This window comes from Mustelus asterias, chromosome 24 (assembly GCF_964213995.1).
Source record: "Mustelus asterias chromosome 24, sMusAst1.hap1.1, whole genome shotgun sequence".
Lineage (NCBI taxonomy): Eukaryota > Metazoa > Chordata > Chondrichthyes > Carcharhiniformes > Triakidae > Mustelus > Mustelus asterias.
Window position 1 is genome coordinate 47,509,925 of NC_135824.1, and position 21,197 is coordinate 47,531,121.

Genomic DNA, 21,197 nt, shown 5'->3' on the forward strand with positions numbered 1-21,197 from the left:
TGACACTTTGGTGCAGCAGGCGGTAAAGAAGGCAAATGGCGTGTTGGCCTTCATTGCGAGAGGTTTCGAGAACAGGAGCAGGGATGTCTTGATGCAATTATACAGGGCCTCAGTGAGACCACACCTGGAATATTGTGTGCAGTTTTGGTCTCCTTATCTGAGGAAGGACGTTCTTGCTCTAGAGAGAGCACAGAGAAGGTTCACCAGGCTGATTCTGGGATGGCGAGACTGAGGTATGAGGAGAGGTTGAGTTGGTTAGGATTGCATTCGCTGGAGTTCAGAAGAATGAGGGGGGATCTAACAGGACTAGACAGGGTAGATGCAGGGAGGATGTTCCCAATGATGGCGGGGGGGTGGGGTGGTTCCAGAACCAGGGGTCACAGTCTAAGAATATGGGGTAAACCTTTTAGGACTGAGATGAGGAGAAATTTCTTCACCCAGAGGGTGGTGAATGTGTGGAATTCACTCCCACAGAAAGTAGTTGAGGCCAAAACATGTTTTCAAGAAGGAGTTAAATATAGCACTTGGGGCAAAGGCGATCAAAGGATATGGGGGGAAGGGGAGAACAGGTTATTGAGTTGGATGATCATAATCATATCATCTGCCATGATCATAATGAATGGCGGAACAGGCTCAAAGGGCTGAATGGCCTACTCCTGCTTCTAGTTTCTATGTTTCTCTGAATCCAAGTCCCTTTAAGCAGCAGAGAGTCCCAACCACCTGCCTTCTCCCTGCACCCCATAAAAGGAGGGCATGTGGAGCCAGATCTTTGCAAGGTTTGGTTGTGATATATGGCCTGGATATTATGGGATGTTGTTGATTAGCCAACATATTGCTGAATCCCCAGTGATATTGCTGTAGCGGTCACTGTGTGAGCGCGAGGCTCGCCTCCGAACTTGGGGAGTTTGGATTTTGATGCCATGATGCAGGGTTCGAGCAGCAGTGAGGCTGGAGGCCCGGTTCCATTGTTAGATTTGGTTTATCATTGTCACGGGTATTAGTATACAGTGAAAAGTATTGTTTCTTGCGCGCTATACCGTTCATAGAGAAGGAAAGGAGAGAGTGGAGAATGTAGTGTTACAGTCATAGCTAGGGTGTAGAGAAAGATCAACTTAATGCAAGGTAGGTCCATTCAAAAGTCTGATGGCAGCAGGGAAGAAGCTGTTCTTGAGTCGGTTGGTGCGTGACCTCAGACTTTTATATCTTTTTCCTGATAGAAGAAGGTGGAAAAGAGAATGTCCGGGGTGCGTGAGGTCCTTGATTATGCTGGCTGCTTTTCTGAGGCAGCGGGAAGTGTAGATAGAGTCAATGGATGGGAGGCTGGTTTGCGTGATGGATTGGGCTATATTCATGACCTTTTGTAGTTTCTTGCGGTCTTGGGCAGAGCAGGAGACATACCAAGCTGTGATACAACTAGAAAGAATGCTTTCTATGGTGCATCTGTAAAAGTTGGTGAGAGTCGTAGCTGACATGCCAAATTTCTTTAGTCTTCTGAGAAAGTAGAGACATTGGTGGGCTTTCTTAACTATAGTGTTGCCATGGGGGGACCAGGACAGGTTGTTGGTGATCTGGGCAACTAAAAACTTGAAGCTCTCAACTCTTTCTACTTCGTCCCAATTGATGTAGACAGGGGCATGTTCTCCTTTACGCTTCCTGAAGCCAATGACTATCTCCTTTGTTTTGTCGACATTGAGGGAGATTATTGTCATCTATTATTGTTGTTGTTATTATTATTGATTATTGTTTTACCTGTCCACCCGCTCCTCTGTTACAGGAAGGACAGCAGCTGATCAAAGAGAAACCCGAGCTTGCCCCAGAAGTGAGGAAGAAGCTGGAGGAGATCCACGACTGCTGGATTGTTCTGGAGAGCACGACGCAGGCCAAGGCCAGGCATCTGTTTGAGGCTAACAAGGCCGAACTCCTGGTGCAGAGCTATGGTGAGCTGGACAAGCGGCTCTCGCACCTGGAGGGGCAGCTGCAGGTGGTAGAGGGAGGGAGAGACATCGCCAGTGTCAATAGTCAACTCCAGAAACTGCAGGTGAGCCGCCGGCGACCCTCGCTGCTCACACAGCCTGGGCCCAGTGTACTTACACAGCTTTGCCAGAACACAATGACAGGATAAACGGCAGCAAACGTCAGGGGCTGATATTGTCAGAGTGTCTTCACAGACTGAGATCCATCGAGCCCGTCGCAACCCCCTGCCCGTCACACACGCACCATTACACATGCACCATTACACACACACCATTACACATGCACCATTACACACACACCATTACACACGCACCATTACACATGCACCATTACATACACACCATTACGCACGCACCATTACACACGCACCATTACACACGCACCATTACACATGCACCATTACATACACACCATTACACACACCATTACACACACACCATTACACACGCACCATTACACACACACCATTACACACGCACCATTACACACACACCATTACACATGCACCATTACACACGCACCATTACACACGCACCATTACACACGCACCATTACACACGCACCATTACATACACACCATTACACACACCATTACACACACACCATTACACACGCACCATTACACACACACCATTACACACGCACCATTACACACACACCATTACACACGCACCATTACACACGCACCATTACACATGCACCATTACATACACACCATTACACACACCATTACACACACACCATTACACACGCACCATTACATACACACCATTACACACACCATTACACACACACCATTACACACGCACCATTACACACGCACCATTACACACGCACCATTACACATGCACCATTACACACGCACCATTACACATGCACCATTACATACACACCATTACACACACCATTACACACGCACCATTACACACGCACCATTACACACACACCATTACACACACACCATTACACACGCACCATTACACACACACCATTACACACGCACCATTACACACGCACCATTACACACGCACCATTACACATGCACCATTACATACACACCATTACACACACCATTACACACACCATTACACACGCACCATTACACACGCACCATTACACACACACCATTACACACGCACCATTACACATGCACCATTACACACGCACCATTACACATGCACCATTACACACGCACCATTACACATGCACCATTACATACACACCATTACACACACCATTACACACACACCATTACACACGCACCATTACACATGCACCATTACATACACACCATTACACACACCATTACACACGCACCATTACACACGCACCATTACACACACACCATTACACACGCACCATTACACACGCACCATTACATACACACCACTGCACCCGCTGCCCATAAGATACACACCATTACATACCCTGCCCATTACACACACATCATTACACCCCCTGCCTGTTACATACACACCATTACACCCCTGCCCATTACACATGCACCATATAACCCCTGCCCATTACATACATGCCATTACGCACCCTGCCCATTACACACACCATTACACACCCTGTCCATTACATACACAGAATTACACACCCTGCTCGTTACACACATGCTGTTGCACACCTTGCTGATTACATACCGACTGTTACAGACTCTGTTTGCTGTGTGTCAGCCAATAATGTAGCTTGCCTGTTTAACAATGGTTCATTGCTCCCATGGACTATAACGCTGTGAAAATGTTAGGCTTTTATCTGATAAAAACAGCCGATAACTTGTTTAAGAGAGTGGCCAGAGCTCCAGTGATTTTAATAAATTATTTGTGACTTAAAAATAACTTGTAGCAAGACAAGAGTTTGAACGCCTCACACAGGATATTCCTCCCATCGGCACCTCTTTAATACATGTGACCGGTTCAATTAATAAGCGTGAATATTCTTCTGGAACATTCTTCAGCAGGAGTTGGCCACAGGATTATTGGGCCTGGTGACCTCCACCTGGACTCCCTCCTCCTGTCACCAAGCGGGGAGTGTTACAGAGCTGTGGTGATGGCGACAGGGCTGGAAAATCCTGCCAGAGGGAGGGGCAATAAAATTCCGCCTCAAGTCTGATTAAAGCCTCCTGTGGGGGAATGTGAGGGGATGGGTGTTGTGTGTGGGGTGTGGGCCTTCCAGGGTGCTGGGGTGTGAGGTGTGTGGGATCTGTGGGGGGAGGAGGGGCCAGTGTGGGGGGAGAAGGGGCTTGCGTGGGGAGAGGAAGGGCCTGAGTGTGGGGGAGGAGGGGCCTGAGTGTGGGGGAGGAGGGGCCTGAGTGTGGGGGAGGAGGGGCCTGAGTGTGGGGGAGGAGGTGCCTGAGTGTGGGGGAGGAGGTGCCTGAGTGTGGGGGAGGAGGTGCCTGAGTCTGGGGGAGGAGGGGCCTGAGTGTGGGGGAGGAGGGGCCTGAGTGTGGGGGAGGAGGGGCCTGAGTGTGGGGGAGGAGGGGCCTGAGTGTGGGGGAGGAGGGGCCTGAGTGTGGGGGAGGAGGGGCCTGAGTGTGGGGGAGGAGGGGCCTGAGTGTGGGTGAGGAGGGGCCTGAGTGTGGGTGAGGAGGGGCCTGAGTGTGGGTGAGGAGGGGCCTGAGTGTGGGTGAGGAGGGGCCTGAGTGTGGGTGAGGAGGGGCCTGAGTGTGGGTGAGGAGGGGCCTGAGTGTGGGGGAGGAGGGGCCTGAGTGTGGGGGAGGAGGGGCCTGAGTGTGGGGGAGGAGGGGCCTGAGTGTGGGGGAGGAGGGGCCTGAGTGTGGGAGGAGGGGCCTGAGTGTGGGGGAGGAGGGGCCTGAGTGTGGGGGAGGAGGGGCCTGAGTGTGGGGGAGGAGGGGCCTGAGTGTGGGGGAGGAGGGGCCTGTGTGTGGGGGAGGAGGGGCCTGTGTGTGGGGGAGGAGGGGCCTGTGTGTGGGGGAGGAGGGGCCTGATTGTGTGGGACGAGGGGCCTGAGTGTGGGGGAGGTGGGGCCCGAGTGTGGGGGAGGAGGGGCCCGAGTGTGGGGGAGGAGGGGCCCGAGTGTGGGGGAGGAGGGGCCCGAGTGTGGGTGAGGAGGGGCCCGAGTATGGGTGAGGAGGGGCCCGTGTGTGGGGGAGGAGGGGCCCGTGTGTGGGGGTGGAGGGGCCTGATTGTGTGGGAGGAGGGGCCTGAGTGTGGGGGAGGTGGGGCCTGTGTGTGGAAGAGGAGGGGCCTGTGTGGGGGAGGAGGGGCCTGTGTGTGGGGGAGGAGGGGCCTGATTGTGTGGGAGGGGGGGCCTGAGTGTGGGGGAGGTGGGGCCTGTGTGTGGGGGAGGTGGGGCCTGTGTGTGGGGGAGGTGGGGCCTGTGTGTGGGGAGGAGGGGCCCGGGTGTGGGGGAGGAGGGGCCTGTGTGTGGGGGAGGAGGGGCCTGTGTGTCAGAGGAGGGGCCTGTGTGTGGGGGAGGAGGGGCCTGTGTGTGGGAGGAGGGGCCTGTGTGGGGGAGGAGGGACCTGAGTGTGGGGGAGGCAGGGCCTGTGTGGGGGAGGAGGGGCCTGAGTGTGGGGGAGGAGGGGCCTATGTCTGGGGGGGAGGAGGGGCCTGTGTGTGGGGCGGAGGAGGGGTCTGTGTGTGTGGGGAGGACGGACCCGTGTGTGAGGGAGAAGGGGCCTATGTGTGGGGGAGGAGGGGACTGCGTGTGGGGGAAGAGGGGCCTGTGTGTGGGGGAGGAGGGGACTGCGTGTGAGGGGAGGAGGGGCCTGCGTGTGAGGGGAGGAGGAGCCTGCGTGTGGGGGGAGGACGGGCCTATGTGTGGGGGAGGAGTGGCCTGTGTGTGGGGGAGGAGGGGCCCGTGTGGGGGGAAGGGAGCCTGTGCAGGAGGCGGGGCATGCATGGGGAGGAGGGCCCTAAGAGGGGAGGGGTCTGCCAGGGGAAGTGTGGGGGGCTGAAGATCATGTCTTATTTTGAAGCTCCTGGTAACCTCTGACCCTGTGACCTGCAGGTACTGGAGAACCAGATGGAAGGCTGGTACAAAGAGGTTGGCGAGCTTCAGGCCCAGGCCTCCAGCCTGCACCCGGAGGGCTCCGGGAAGGAAGAGGTCGCCGAGAAGCAGAATGTAGTCGAAGCACGGATTGTGCGGCTGATCGAACCTCTGAAACAGCGGCGGAGAATTCTCCTGGCGTCCAAAGAGGTTCACCAGGTGACCCGGGATATGGACGATGAGACTGTGAGTACCGCACCCACAAACCGCACTACTCAGGGAAGGAAATCTGCCGTCCTTACCCGGTCTGGCCTACAGAGATGCAGCAATGTGGTTGACTCTCAACTACCCTCCAAGGGCAACTAGGGATGGGCAATAAATGCTGGCCCAGCCAGCGACGCCCATGTCCCACTAATGAATTGAAAATAAACTTAATCGAACAGAAATGATCTTTTAGCGGAACTCCTTCACCTCAGACTGAGGGCAGGGTTCAATGTATCAAAAGTCGTTCTTTATTCACTCAACTTTTAGACTGAAGCGGTTGTAACTCTGTTCCCCGGTCCTCCCACTGGCCACGGTCAGACTGCAGCAGCTTTCTTTATATTCCTTCATGGGGTGTGGGCGTCGCTGGCTGGGTCAGCATTTGTCACACATCCCTAATTGCCCTTTGAACTGAGTGTCTGACTCGGACATTTCAGAGGGTATTTAAGATTCAACCACATTGCTGTGGGTCTGGAGTCACTTTTATTAAAAATTTATTTATTAGTGTCACAAGTAAGCTTACATTAACACTGCAATGAAGTTACTGTGAAAATCCCCTACTCGCCACATTCCGTTGCCTGTTTGGGTACACTGAGGGAGAATTTAGCACGGCCAATGCACCTAACCAGCATGTCTTTCAGACTGTGGGAGGAAACCGGAGCACCCGGTGGAAACCCACGCAGACACGGGGAGAATGTGCAGAGTCCGCCCAGAGCATTTTACCCACGCTCTAACCCCACGTATTTACCCCACTAATCCTCTCGTCTTTACCCCACTAATCCCCTCGTCTTTACCCCACTAATCCCCACATCTTTACCCCACTAATCCCCACATCTTCACCCCACTGATCCCCACGTATTTACCCCACTAATCCCCTCATCTTTACCCCTATCCCCCGCTATTCCTTCCGGTACTGGCTTCCTGGCTTTCTTTGCCTCCTCCTTTAGCCCAGCAATCCTCCTGATCATGTCCTAACTTCCGGCAATTCTGGCATCTTGCTGGGCCCTGCCTTGGCTCCTTCTTGCTTCTGCACCCGCTGGCCCGATATTCCCACATTTCTAACATTGCGTCTAATCTTTCCATGGGGCTCACCTTGGATCCCTTCCCTTGGTCAGCCTCTGCCTTCATTGCCCAGTTTAGGACCTGATTATAATTATTTCCAACCGGGGGTCCCAGCTCCACAATTCTGGTTAAGCGTGGACCCATTTCGTCAGTCAACATCTTCAGGAAAACGTTGTCATCTCAGTTTGGGACGGCTACCTCCGAATGATGCCTGCACGCCTCCAACTTCCTCTCTAAATAATGCTCTACCCTTCCTTTCAGTCCTTGCTTAACCAATTTGGACTGCCTCTCCCAAGGGCACCACTAATCTGAAAGCCGTAAAGCGGGAGTCTTTGTATTCCCCCTTCCTATTGGGTGGTCCAGGTGCCACCCCTATATGGTTGTGGCATGCTTGCCCAAACTGGCACGGGGGGACCTTTGCCCTCACCAATAGATGGATGTCGTTATTGGTTAATCCATGGGCCCCCCGTAATTCATCCAATTTATCCTGAAAAGTGCCGTTATCGTATTGCCGTTTCAGAGGTGTTAATCCGTTTAAAATCACCTGTTTTTCCCCTGCCGTGAGGGGCATTTGAATCTGTTGCTCACTGGTCTGTCCATTTTCCTCACAACTCATTAAGGGGCTATGGGCTGCGGCTCACCTTCCCCCCCTCATGAAGAGGATGAAATGCATAATCCATCCCGTAATGTCCGTCCGTGTACGCTTCGTCACCTAGATCGTCCCATTCAACACTGTCATCACCGTATTGAGATAAACCTGGTGTGGATGGTGCTGCCGTCCCCACAAATCGTCCATGTGGTTTTTTTTTCCTGTCCCCCTCGCGCCCGCACGCCTCACAGTTCCTACTCTTGCTTCCCATTGTTCTTTTGCCCCTTGATTTTTAAAAATATTGCTATCGCGATTATTATCTCTTTCTCATACATGTTTTTAGTTTGCCGCGTCCACCAGGCCTCCAAATACATCCAAATTGAATCCCTTCTCCCTCATCTTCTCAATTAATTTGACATTATGATTTACTATCCTCTGTACGATAGATCCTTCGGGCCCCCATTGTAAATCCACACTATTCCGGTGCATAGCTTGTCACATTCGACCATCCTTACACTCTCTACTCTCGCGGAATTCCCCTTCGCGGCTACTCCTCCTCGCAACGAGTGAGATCCTTCAGTCCTTCCCACCCGCGGAACTCTCTGTCGCGGTTCTACATCCGGGTTCCCGGAATTTCTCGTACAACTCTATGCCCCGGCACGTGGTTTTTCCCTGCTTTTTTATTCAAACCTACAGGGTCAAACTCTTCCTCCGTATAGTTCTTTGGTAACGACTAGTTTGGAATCGCTCCCCTAACCATGGGTGGTAAATTAAACGTACTGACCCAAATTGAAGCCACATAGTCGCCGGTTGTCTGGTACGGTACCCTGCTCGCAGCACCAATTGTAGGAGGGAACGGACAAACTGAGTCTTCCGAGACCATGTAGAACTTCAACAAAAACGGCTTTATTCAACATGCATGAGGGAGTGCAGAACTCGTGGCTGTAACTACAGCTTGCTTCCGAGCTACTCTACTGATCATTAGCTCTTGCACATTCTTATATCCCTTTCTTTACATTACAATGTGTTATAATTCGATTAGGTCATCATTGTTACCTTGAATTGATTACAGTTCTACAATGGCAGATGGAGTTTAGTCCGGACAAGTGTGAGATATGCATTTTGGACGGTCCAATGCATGTAGGAATTATACAGTAAATGGTAGAACCCTTAGAAGTATCGACAGGCAGAGAGATCTGGGCGTACATGTCCACCTATCACTGAAAGTGGCAACGCAGGTGGATACGGTAGTCAAGAAAGCACATGGCATGCTTGCCTTCATCGGTCGGGGCATTGAGTATAAAAATTGGCAGGTCATGCTGCAGCTGTACAGACCTTAGTTAGGCCTCATTTAGAATATTGTGTACAATTCTGGTCACCACACTACCAGAAGGATTTGGATGCATTGGAGAGGGTGCAGGAGAGGTTTACCAGGATGTTGCCTGGTCTGGAGGGCATTAGCTATGAGGAGAGGTTGGATAAGCTCAGTTTGTTCTCACTGAAACGACGGAGGTTGAGGGGCAACCTGACAGAGGTTTACATCATTATGAGTGGCATGGACAGAGTGGATAGTCAGATGCTCTTTCCTAGGGTAGAAAAGTCAACTATTAGGAGACTTAGGTTTAAGGTGGGTGGGGAAAAGTTTAGAGGAGATGTGCGAGGCATGTTTTTTACACAGAGGGTGGTGAGTGTCTGGAATGAGCTACCTGGGGAGGTGGTGGGAGCAGGTATGATAGTGGCATTTAAGGGGCATCTCGGCAAGTACATGGATAGGATGGGAATGGAAGGATATGGACTCCGTAAGTGCATTTGGTTTTAGTTTAGGCAGGTATCATGATTGGCGCAGGCTTGGAGGACCGAAGGGCCTGTTCCTGTGCTGTACTGTTCTGTATTCTTTCGTTCTTTGTTCTGTTTTTGATTACATTATGCAGTTCCATTGTCTTGGGTGATTCAGCTTTAATCGCTTTGTGGACATCTCCTGTCCACCTGTTTACAATATCAAAGCGTTATGTTTGTCAAACTGATTTCAATGGGGTGTTAATTGTCCTATCGCCTGGATATTTGATTAAGTTTTCAGAGGCACAATGGTTCCTCTAGACCTTTTGGAGTGTTGATAATTGATATCAATTTTCTTATGGTCCGATACCACCTGGTGTGTGACTATTTCAGTGCCGTCTGCAATGTAGTTATTTGTATTTTGTCCTGTCGGCCGGCAGTGAGTGTGGAGATCACAGAGCTGTCTGTTTAACCCTTTCCATACATCCCTCTCCTGCTGTGGCCTGCACTCCCTGGGTTTGCCCAACTACACAGACCCAACGCCCTGCCCTATCCCCATAACCACATGGCCAATCCACCTAACCTGCACATCTTTGGACACTAAGGGGCAATTTAGCATGGCCAATCCACCTAACCTGCACATCTTTGGACACTAAGGGGCAATTTAGCATGGCCAATCCACCTAACCTACATACCTTTAGGACTGTGGCAGGAAATCGGAGCATCCAGAGGAAACCCACACAGACACGGGGAGAATGTGCAAACTCATCACAGACAGTGACCCGAGGCCGGGTCCCTGGCGCTGTGAGGCAACAGTGCTAAGCACGGTGCCACCGTGACCTTCCTGTTGTTACTGTTTACAAAGCGAGAAGCTGATTTGTTTTGTGTGTTCCACAGCTTTGGATTCAGGAACGCCTGCCACTGGCAACATCCAAGGATCATGGCAACAACCTGCAGACGGTGCAACTCCTTCACAAGAAGCTCCAGGTGCGTGGCAGCAACAGGACGGGATCGGGAGTCAGAGCCAGGAAATAGGATTAGGAATGGGGACCACTCATTCACTCCTTCCACCACCGACACACCCGGGTTACAGAGCGTCTTATCCATGTTGTGTACTGCCGCAGATTGCTGAGGTTTCCTGAGCTGCGCTTCTCTCCACATTCCTGTTGGAAGCCCATTCACCATCCTGACTTGGAAATACATCGGCCGTTCCTTCACTCTCGTTGGGTCAAAATCCTGGAATTCCCTCCCTCACAGCACTGTGGGTGTACCTACACCTCACGGACTGCCACGGGTTCAAGAAGGCAGCTCACCACCACCTTCTCAAGGGACGCTGGTGATGGGCAGTAATTCTGGTGTCAGGGATGTTGGAAAGGAATGTTTAAAAAGTGTTTTGGAACAGGATTGAAGTGTGACAGATTGTCTGCTGACTGTGTCTGTGAAGGATCGATGCTCAGAGTGTCAGAGTAAATGTTATTTCAATGTGACACACACATGTGCGTGTACACACACACATGCATGTACACACACACGCGCACATGTATACACTTACACGTGCAGAGAGACATAGTGATACACATACGCGCACACATTGAGACATACACTGAGACATGCACGCATTCACGCATGCGCACACGCACACACACGCACATACACAACACACACACACACAGTCATGTGGGCACACGCACGCGCACACACATTCACACACAGCACACACACATTGTATACACGCACTCGCACACACATTCTCACATGCACACACATTCGTGCACGCACACATCACACACACAACACGCACACACACACATTAAAACACGCTCACACACACACAGTCATGCGTGCACACGCACGCACACACACATCACACACACAACACGCACACACACACATTAAAACACGCTCACACACACACAGTCATGCGTGCACACGCACGCACACATTCACACACAGCACACACACATTGTATGCACGCACTCGCACACACATTCACACACATTCGCGCGCGCACACATCACACACACAACACGCACACAAACACACACACACATGTTCTCAGGCACATACGAGTGGATGAAGTGAAGAGGGTACGTGGCTGTGTTTGACACCCTCCCTGTTTGATGTTCACAGACTCTGCAGCGGGAGATTCAGGGCCACCAGCCCCGGATCAGCGACGTGATGGAGCGGGCAGGACACATCGCTTCCATCCAGAGCCCGGAGGCTGACGGTGTGCGCCTGAGCCTGGAGCGGCTGCGGGAGTTATGGGATATCCTCCAAGGGGAGGCGCAGCAGAGGCAGCAGAGGCTGGCAGCGATGCAGCAAGTCCAGCAATATTACTTCGACGCGTCTGAGGTGGAGTCGTGGCTGAGTGAGCAAGAGCTGCACATGATGACGGACGAGAAGGGAAAGGTGAGACTCACCCAGGTAATCGAGTCATAAAGGTTTACAGCATGAAAACAGGCCCTTCGGCCCAACTTGTCCAGGCCGCCCTTTTTTTTTAAAACCCCTAAGCTAGTCCCAATTGCCCGCATTTGGCCCATATCCCTCTATACCCATCTTATACCCATCTTACCCATGTAACTGTCTAAACACTTTTCATAAGACAAAATTGTACCCGCCTCTACTACTGCCTCTGGCAGCTTGTTCCAGACACTCACCACCCTCTGTGTGAAAAGATTTGCCCCTCTGGACCCTTTTATATCTCTGTGGAAACACTCTGAGACTCAGGCTCCTGTTTCTCGTTGTATCTGTGCAAGTCCCTCATAGACGGACAAACACAAGGTGTGAGCCTGTACCTGTGGGAGCTCTTGGGTGAGGTTTGCCTTCCTTGTCCTCCAGGCAGGATGAATATCGTGGTATCTGTTCACCACAATACACGGTGAGGTGACCAGCCAGTCTTGCTGCGCGCTGTCTGACCATCTCGACTTAGAGCCCTGCTACAGGAAGGATGTTATTAAACTGGAAAGGGTGCAAAAAAGGTTTAGAAGGATGTTACTGGGGCTGGAAGGTTTGAATTATAAGGAGAAGCTGGATAGTACAAAGGAACAAAGAAAACTACAGCACAGGAACAGGCCCTTCGGCCCTCCAAGCCTGTGCCGATCATGATGCCCAAACTAAACTATAAAAAACCTTCTGCCCTTACTCGGTCCGTATCCCTCTATTCCCTCCCTATCCATGGACCCATCCAGATGCCTCTTAAATGTTGCTAATGTGCCTGCTTCCACCACCTCCTCTGGCAGCGCGTTCCAGGCACCCACCCCTCCCTGCGTGAAAAACTTCCCCCGCGCATCTCCCTTACAGGCTGGGACTATTTTCCCCGGGGCATAGGAGGATGAGTGGTGACTTAGTTAAGTTTAAGTTTATTTATTAGTGTCACAAGTCGGCTTACATTAACACTGCAATGAAGTCACTGTGAAAATCCCCCAGTCGCCACACTCCGGCGCCTGTTCGGTCACACTGAGGGAGAATTTAGCACGGCCAATGCACCCTAACCAGCACGTCTTTCGGACTGTGGGAGGAAACTGGAGCACCCGGAGGAAACCCACGCAGACATGGGGAGAGCGTGCAAACTCCACACAGACAGTGACCCAAGCTGGGAATCGAACCCAGGTCCCTGGGGCTGTGAGGCAGCAGCGCTAACCACTGTGCCACCCTCAGATGTTTTTAGGGGTTTATAAAATCATGAGGGGCAGAAATAAGGGGAATAGCCGAGGTCTTTTCCCCAGGGTAGTGGAGTCCAAAACTAGAGGGCACGGGTTTAAGGTGACAGGGGAAGGGTTTAAAAGGGATCTGAGGGGTAGCTTTTTCACACAGAGGGTGGTGCAAGTATGGAATGAGCTGCCAGAGGGGGTGGTAGAGATGGGTAAAATTACAACATTTAAAATACATTTGTACAGGTACATGGATAGTCCCCAAACAACAACAAATTTTTACACTTCAGGAAACCAACAGAACTTTCAAAACAACAGGGAGAGAGGGAAAACACTTCTTTTTAACTTGCTGTCCCTTCTAAAACGAGAACTCAAACCTGCAGCTCCAAACCAATACTGAAAATAAATCCCTGTCACCTGACCTGACCTGACCACAGTTTTTTTCTCCACCCAACAATTACATCACCGAGGACGGTGAGCATGAATTTTTAAAAAGCTCTTAAAGGTACATTCACATCACACATGTTCCCATCTTGGTTCGGAGCGAGCTTCTCTTTGCACACTGGGTGTGACTGTTTGTATTCTTCATTCATTTAGGATGAGCAGAGCTCACTCCAGATGTTAAAGAAACACCTGACCCTGGAACAGACTATTGACGACTATGCGGAGAACATCTGCGAGCTTTCCAAGACGTGTAGAACACTGTTGGACGCGGGACATCCTGAGAGGTAAATGTTGAGGACTCCCAGGGCAACTCGCTTCCAACTGTATACCACTGTGCCGCCACCTCTGCTGGGTTTGTCCTGCCGGTGGGACAGGAACTACCCAGGAATGGTGCCCGGGGTGTTTTCTGTAAGTTATGATTCTGTGAGTATGACTCTGTGAGACAGCCCTCCCAATTTGGCAACAGGCCCCCAGATGTTAGTAAGGAGGACTCTGCAGGGTTGACAGGGCTGGGTTTGCCATTGTCATTTCTGGTGCCTAGGTCGATGCCCAGTGGTCTGTCCGGTTTCATTCCTTTTTGCTGTTGGATATAATTGAGTGTCCGAGAGAATCAACCACGTTGTTGTGGGTCTGGAGGCCAGACCGGGTAAGGACGGCAGATTTCCTTCCTGAAAGGACATTAGTTTTTACAGCAATTGAAAACGGCTTTGTGGTCCTCTTCAGACTTGTAATTCGAGATTTTTATGGAATTTAAATTTTACCATCTGCCGTATGGATGCTGCATGGCTTCATCCGTAAGTACACCCACTGGTTCTATGCTTGCTGCTGACTGAGGGTATGTTCTGTATTGATAGACTCAACTGTGCCTTTAAGAAATGTAGTTGTGTTGTTTCTTGTGAAGGGTATGTTTTAGACTTCAGCTCTGATTCCGGTGCCGATTGTCTGCAGCTGACAGCTGAACATGCAGAGGAATCATTGCTCCTAATTATTTGAGTGTTTGTTTTAATCTGAGTTAATGCAGTTTTGGGTTTTTTTTAGGGTTGTCCCCTGGGGTTTTCAGTGTCGGGTTTGATTAGGTTGTTTGACATGTGTGTCATGTGTTAATGGGAGGAGCTAGGCTTGCAGAGAGACAAGCAGGCAGTTGCTGTTGAATTTGAAAAGGAGCAGCCGCTCTCTCTCACGTGCTCTCGCGCACACGCCCTCGCTCGCTCTCACTCTTGCGCGCACCCTCGCTCTCGCACGGCCCTTGCTCTTGTGCGCGCCCTCACTCTCATGCGCGCCCTTGCTCTCATAGAACAGAGAACATAGAACAGTACAGCACAGAACAGGCCCTTCGGCCCACGATGTTGTGCTGAGCTTTGTCTGAAACCCAGATCAAGCTATTTCCTCCCTATCATCCCGAAGTACTCCATGTGCCTATCCAATAGCTTCTTAAATGTTCCTAAAGTTTCTGACTCCACTATCCCTGCAGGCAGTCCATTCCACACCCCAACCACTCTCTGAGTAAAGAACCTACCTCAGACATCCTTCCTATATCTCCCACCATGAACCCTATAGTTATGCCCCCTAGTTACCACTCCATTTGAACATTCACTCTATCTATCCCCCTCATCATCTTATAAACCTCTATCAAGTCTCCTCTCAACCTCCTCCGCTCCAAAGAGAAAAGCCCAAGTTCCCTCAACCTTTCCTCATAAGACCTACCCTCCAAACCAGGCAGCATCCTGGTAAATCTCCTTTGCACTCTTTCCAGTGTCTCCACATCCTTCTTGTAGTGAGGTGACCAGAACTGCACACAATATTCCAAATGTGGTCTCACCAAGGTCCTGTACAGTTGCAGCATAACCCCACGGCTCTTAAACTCAAACCCCCTGTTAATGAACGCCAACACACTATAGGCCTTCTTCACGGCTCTATCCACTTGAGTGGCAACCTTCAGAGATCTATGGATATGAACCCCAAGATCTCTCTGTTCCTCCACATTCTTCAGAACCCTACCTTTGACCCTGTAATCCACATTTAAATTTGTCCTACCAAAATGAATCACCTCGCATTTGTCAGGGTTAAACTCCATTTGCCATTTTTCAGCCCAGCTCTGCATCCTATCTATATCTCTTTGCAGCCTACAACAGCCCTCCACCTCATCCATTACTCCACCAATCTTGGTGTCATCAGCAAATTTACTGATCCACCCTGAGCTGCCTTCTTGAATCGCTGCAGTCCACGTGCTGTGGGTTGACCCACAATGCCGTTAGGGAGGGAATTCCAGGATTTTGACCCAGCGACTGCGAAGGAACGGCCGATATATTTCCAAGTCAGGATGGTGAGTGACTTGGAGGGGAACCTGCAGGTGGGGGTGTTTCCATGTATCTGCTGCCTTTGTTCTTCTAGATGGAAGTGGAGTTGGATTTGGAAGGTGCTGTCTAAGGATCTTTAGTGAATTGCTGCAATGCATCTGGTACCTGCTGCTACTGAGCATCAGTGGTGGAGGGAGTGAATGTTTGTGGATGTGGTGCCAATCAAGCGGGCTGCTTGGTCCTGGAGCTTTTTAATAAGAACATAAGAACTAGGAGCAGGAGTAGGCCATCTAACCCCTCGCACCTGCTCCGCCATTCAAAAAGATCAGGGCTGAAGGCTCAAGAGAGGTTAGTAAAGTTTCCAGACCAGAACAGAGAGTATAGAAGGTAGCAGGAATCTAACCTCAGGCAGAGCAAAAAAGATGACAAGTATGAGACGGGAGGTGGTCAATGCGGGGCTGAGGGCGTTGGACCTAAATGCACGCAATATACGGAACAAGGTAAATGAGCTTGTTGCACACATTGAAATTGGCCGGTACGATGTTGTGGGCATCACAGAGACGTGGCTGCAAAGGGATTGGGGCTGGGATCTAAATATCCAAGGATATGTGTCCTTTTGGAAGGACAGGCAGATGGGCAAAGGGGTTGCATTGTTAGTAAGGAATGAAGTTAAATCGATAGCAAGAAGTGATATAGGATCAGAAGGCATAGAATCTCTGTGGGTAGAGTTGAGGAATCGCAAAGGTAAAAAGACCCTGATGGGAGTTATGTACAGGCCCCCTAGCAGTAGTCAGGATGTGGGACAGAAAATAAATCGGGAGATAGAAAAGGCATCTAAAAAAGGCAATATTACAATAATCATGGGGGACCACAATATGCAGGTGGACTGGGAAAATCAGGTTGGTAGTGGATCCCAAGAAAAGGAATTTGTGGAATGTCTAAGGGATGGTTTTTTGGAGCAGCTTGTGACAGAGCCTACTAGGGAACAGGCAATTCTGGATTCGGTGATGTGTAATGAGGCAGACTTCATTAGAGAACTTAAGGCGAAGAAACCCTTAGGGAGCAGTGACCACAACATGATAGAATTTACCCTGCAGTTTGAGAGGGAGAAGCTGGAATCAGATGTAACGGTATCACAATTAAATAAAGGTAACTACAAAGACATGAGGGAGGAGCTGGCCAGAGTTGATTGGAAAGGGAGCCCAGCAGGGAAGACCGTGGAACAGCAATGGCAGGAGTTTTTGAGAGTTTTTCAGGAGGCACAACAGAAATTCATCCCAAGGAGGAGGAAACATGCTAAGGGGAGGATGAGGCATCCATGGCTGACGAGGGAAGTCAAGGAGAGCATAAAAGCAAAAGAAAAAGCAGACAAAGTGGCGAGGATTAGTGGGAAGCCAGAGGATTGGGAAGCCTTTAAAAGTGAGCAGAGGACAACTAAAAAAGCAATAAGGGGGGAGAAGATGGAATATGAGTGTAAGCTAGCTAGTAATATAAAAGAAGATAGGAAGAGTTTTTTTTTCAATATATAAAAGGTTAGAAAGAGGCAAAAATAGCCATTGGACGACTGGAAAATGAGGCTGGAGAAGTAATAATAGAAAACAAAGAAATGGCAGAGGAACTCAATAGTTACTTTGAATCGGTCTTCACGGTGGAAGACACCAGTGGGATACCAGAGCTCCAGGAGAGTCAAGGGGCACAGGTGAGTGCAGTGGCCATCACCAAGTAGAAGGTTCTGGGGAAACTGAAAGATCTGAAGGTGGATAAATCACCTGGACCGGATGGACTACACCTCAAGGTTCTAAAAGAGATAGCTGAGGAAATTGTGGAGGCGTTGGTGTGATCTTTCATGAATCACTGGAGGCAGGGAGGGTCCCAGAGGACTGGAAAGTAGCTGATGTAAAACTGCTGTTTAAGAAGGGAGGGAGGCAGCAGGCGGGAAATTATAGGCCGGTTAGTCTGACTTCAGTCATTGGCAAGATTTTAGAGTCCATTATTAAAGATGAGATCGCGGAGTACTTGGAAGTGCATGATAAAATAGGACTGAGTCAGCACGGCTTCATCAAGGGGAGGTCACGTCTGACAAATCTGTTAAAGTTCTTTGAGGAGGTAACAAGGAAGTTAGATCGAGGAGAACCAGTGGACGTGATTTATTTAGATTTCCAGAAGGCCTTTGACAAAGTGCCATTTAGGAGACTGTTAAATAAGTTAAGCGCCCATGGTGTTAATGGTAAGATCCTGGCATGGATAGAGGATTGGCTGACTGGCAGAAGGCAGAGAGTGGGGATAAAGGGGTATTTTTCAGGATGGCAGCCGGTGACTAGTGGTGTGCCTCAGGGGTCGGTGCTGGGACCACAACTTTTCACAATATACACTAACGATTTGGAAGAAGGAACTGAAGGCACTGTTGCTAAGTTTGCAGATGATACAAAGATATGTAGAGGGACAGATAGCATTGAGGAAGCAGGGGGGCTGCAGAAGGACTTGGACAGGTCAGGAGAGTGGGCAGAGAAATGGCAGATGGAATACAATGTGGAAAAGTGTGAGGTTATGCACTTTGGAAGGAGGAATGGAGGCATAGATTATTTTCTAAATGGGGGAATGCTTTGGAAATCAGAAGCACAAAGGGACTTGGGAGTCCTTGTTCAAGGTTCTCTTAAGGTTAACGTGCAGGTTCAGTTGGCAGTTAGGAAGGCAAATGCAATGTTAGCATTCATGTCGAGAGGGCTAAAATACAAGAACAGGGATGTACTACTGAGGCTGTATAAGGTTCTGGTCAGACCCCATTGTATTGTGAGCAGTTTTGGGCCCCGTATCTAAGGAAGGATGTACTGGCCTTGGAAAGGGTCCAGAGGAGGTTCACAAGAATGATCCCTGGAATGAAGAGCTTGTTGTATGAGGAACAGTTGAGGACTCTGGGTCTGTACTCATTGGAGTTTAGAAGGATGAGTTGGGATCTTATTGAAACTTACAGGATACTGCGAGACCTGGATAGAGTGGACGTGGGAAGGATGTTTCCACTAGTAGGAAAAACTAGAACCAGAGGGCACAACCTCAGGCTAAAGGGACAATCCTTTAAAACAGAGATGAGGAGGAATTTTTCAGCCAGAGAGTGGTGAATCTGTGGTACTCTTTGCCGCAGAAGGCTGTGGAGGCCAGGTCATTGAGTGTCTTTAGACAGAGATAGATAGTTTCTTGATTAATAAGGGGGTCAGGGGTTATGGGGAAAAGGCAGGAGAATGAGGATGGGAAAATATCAGCCATGATTGAATGGCAGAGCAGACTCGATGGGCCGAGTGGCCTAATTCTGCTCCTATGTCTTATGATCTTTTTGTGGACTCAGCTCCACTTACCCACCCGCTCACCATAACCCTTAATTCCTTTACTGTTCAAAAATTTATCTATCCTTGCCTTAAAAACATTCAATGAGGTAGCCTCAACCGCTTCACTGGGCAGGGAATTCCACAGATTCACAACCGTTTGGGTGAAGAAGTTCCTCCTCAACTCAGTCCTAAATCTGCTCCCCCTTATATTGAGGCCATGCCCCCTAGTTCTAGCTTTACCTGCCAGTGGAAACAATCTCCCTGCTTCTATCTTTTCTATTCCCTTTATAATCTTATGTTTCCATAAAATCTCCCCTCATTCTTCTGAATTCCAATGAGTATCGTCCCAGTCTACTCAGTCTCTCCTCATAAGCCAACCAGTGTTGAGTTTTGAGTGTTGTTGGAGCTGCACCCATCCAAACAAGCGGGGAGTATTCCATCACACTTCTGACTTGTGCCTTGTAGATGGTGGACAGGCTTTGGGGAGTCAGGAGGTGAGTTACTTGCTGCAGTATTCCCAGCTTCTTGTACAGTGGTTACAAGATCTGCTCTTGTAACCACTGTATTTATGTGGCGGGTCCATTTGAGTTTCTGGTCAATGGTAGCCCCAAGGATGTTGACAGTGGGGGGTTCAGTGATGGTTACACCATTGAATGTCAAAGGATGGTGGTTAGAGTGTCTCCTATTGGCAATGGTCATTGCCTGGCATTTGTTTGGAGTGAATGTTACTTGCCACTTGTCAGCCCAAGCCTGGATATTGTCCAGATCTTGTCGCACAATATGCCTTGGAGGATGGTACAGTGGTTAGCATTGCTGCTTCACAGCGCCAGGGACCCGGGTTTGATTCCCAGCTTGGGTCACTGTCTGTGAAGGAGTCTGCACGTTCTCCCCGTGTCTGCGTGGGTTTCCTCCGGTTGCTCCGATTTCCTGCCACAGTCCAAAGATGTGCGGGTTGGAGTGGATTGGCCATGTTAAATTGTCCCTTAGTGTCAGGGGGACTAGCTAGGGTAAATGCATGGGGTTATGGGGAATGGGGCCTGGGTGGGCGGTGCAGACTCAATGGGCCAAATGGCCTCCTTCTGCACTGTAAGTTCTACGATTCTGAACTGGCCCTTAATGCAATGTGATTAGATTAGGAGGTGGTTTATCTGGTAAGGCTCTTGTTGAAGTTGTGATTCCAGTGGAGAGCCCCGGGACTGGTGTTGAACTAACCGTGTGTTTCTGATACAGTGAACACATCAGCAAACAGCAGTCGCAAATTGACCGTTTGTACGTGAGCCTGAAGGACCTGGCGGAGGAGCGGAAAGGCAAACTGGAGCAACACTATTGGCTCTTCCAGCTAAACAGGGAGGTTGATGAACTGGAGCAGTGGATTGCGGAGCGGGAGGTCGTCGCAGGGTCACCGGAACTTGGACAAGACTACGAGCACGTCACAGTAAGTGAGAAACCCCTGATGTCAGTAATTGGATTGTGAAATTGATGTGAAATGTATTGCTCTGATGTTCACTCAACTGGCGAGAGCAGGTTGGGGCGTTAGGCTTTAGGACGTTAGGTTGTAAAGGACAGAACTGGAGCCAATCTTTACGCACTTACATCAGCGTTTATTTACAGAGATACACATTACAAACATGCCCGTCCTAATCCAACAATCCCACATATAGGGTGGAATTTTACCGGCACGTCAGCCCGAGGTTCCGACGATCTCAGAGAATGCCGTTCACCAAGCCTCGCCCGCCCCTGGAACCGGGGGTGGGCGTGCCGGCAAAATCCCAGCCGTAATCTGCTCCTGTTTATAGAGACACGAGTAAATCTCCAGCTGGCATTCAATGCCTGAATTAAGGGTCGTGGTTGAAAAGTAAAGGAATTA

The 21,197-nt window shown here is 50.1% G+C and overlaps 1 protein-coding gene across 1 annotated transcript in view; it reads left to right on the forward strand.

The window, feature by feature from the left end:
- Positions 1 to 21,197, forward strand: part of LOC144511098 (spectrin beta chain, non-erythrocytic 1-like) — a 222,742-nt gene that overhangs the window by 153,821 nt on the left and 47,724 nt on the right. Inside the window, exons 19-24 of the mRNA XM_078241075.1 lie at positions 1,775 to 2,038; positions 5,953 to 6,177; positions 10,517 to 10,606; positions 11,750 to 12,028; positions 13,867 to 13,997; positions 20,561 to 20,765. Of these exons, the coding sequence (XP_078097201.1) occupies positions 1,775 to 2,038; positions 5,953 to 6,177; positions 10,517 to 10,606; positions 11,750 to 12,028; positions 13,867 to 13,997; positions 20,561 to 20,765 (1,194 nt within the window). The remainder of the gene's footprint in view (positions 1 to 1,774; positions 2,039 to 5,952; positions 6,178 to 10,516; positions 10,607 to 11,749; positions 12,029 to 13,866; positions 13,998 to 20,560; positions 20,766 to 21,197) is intronic.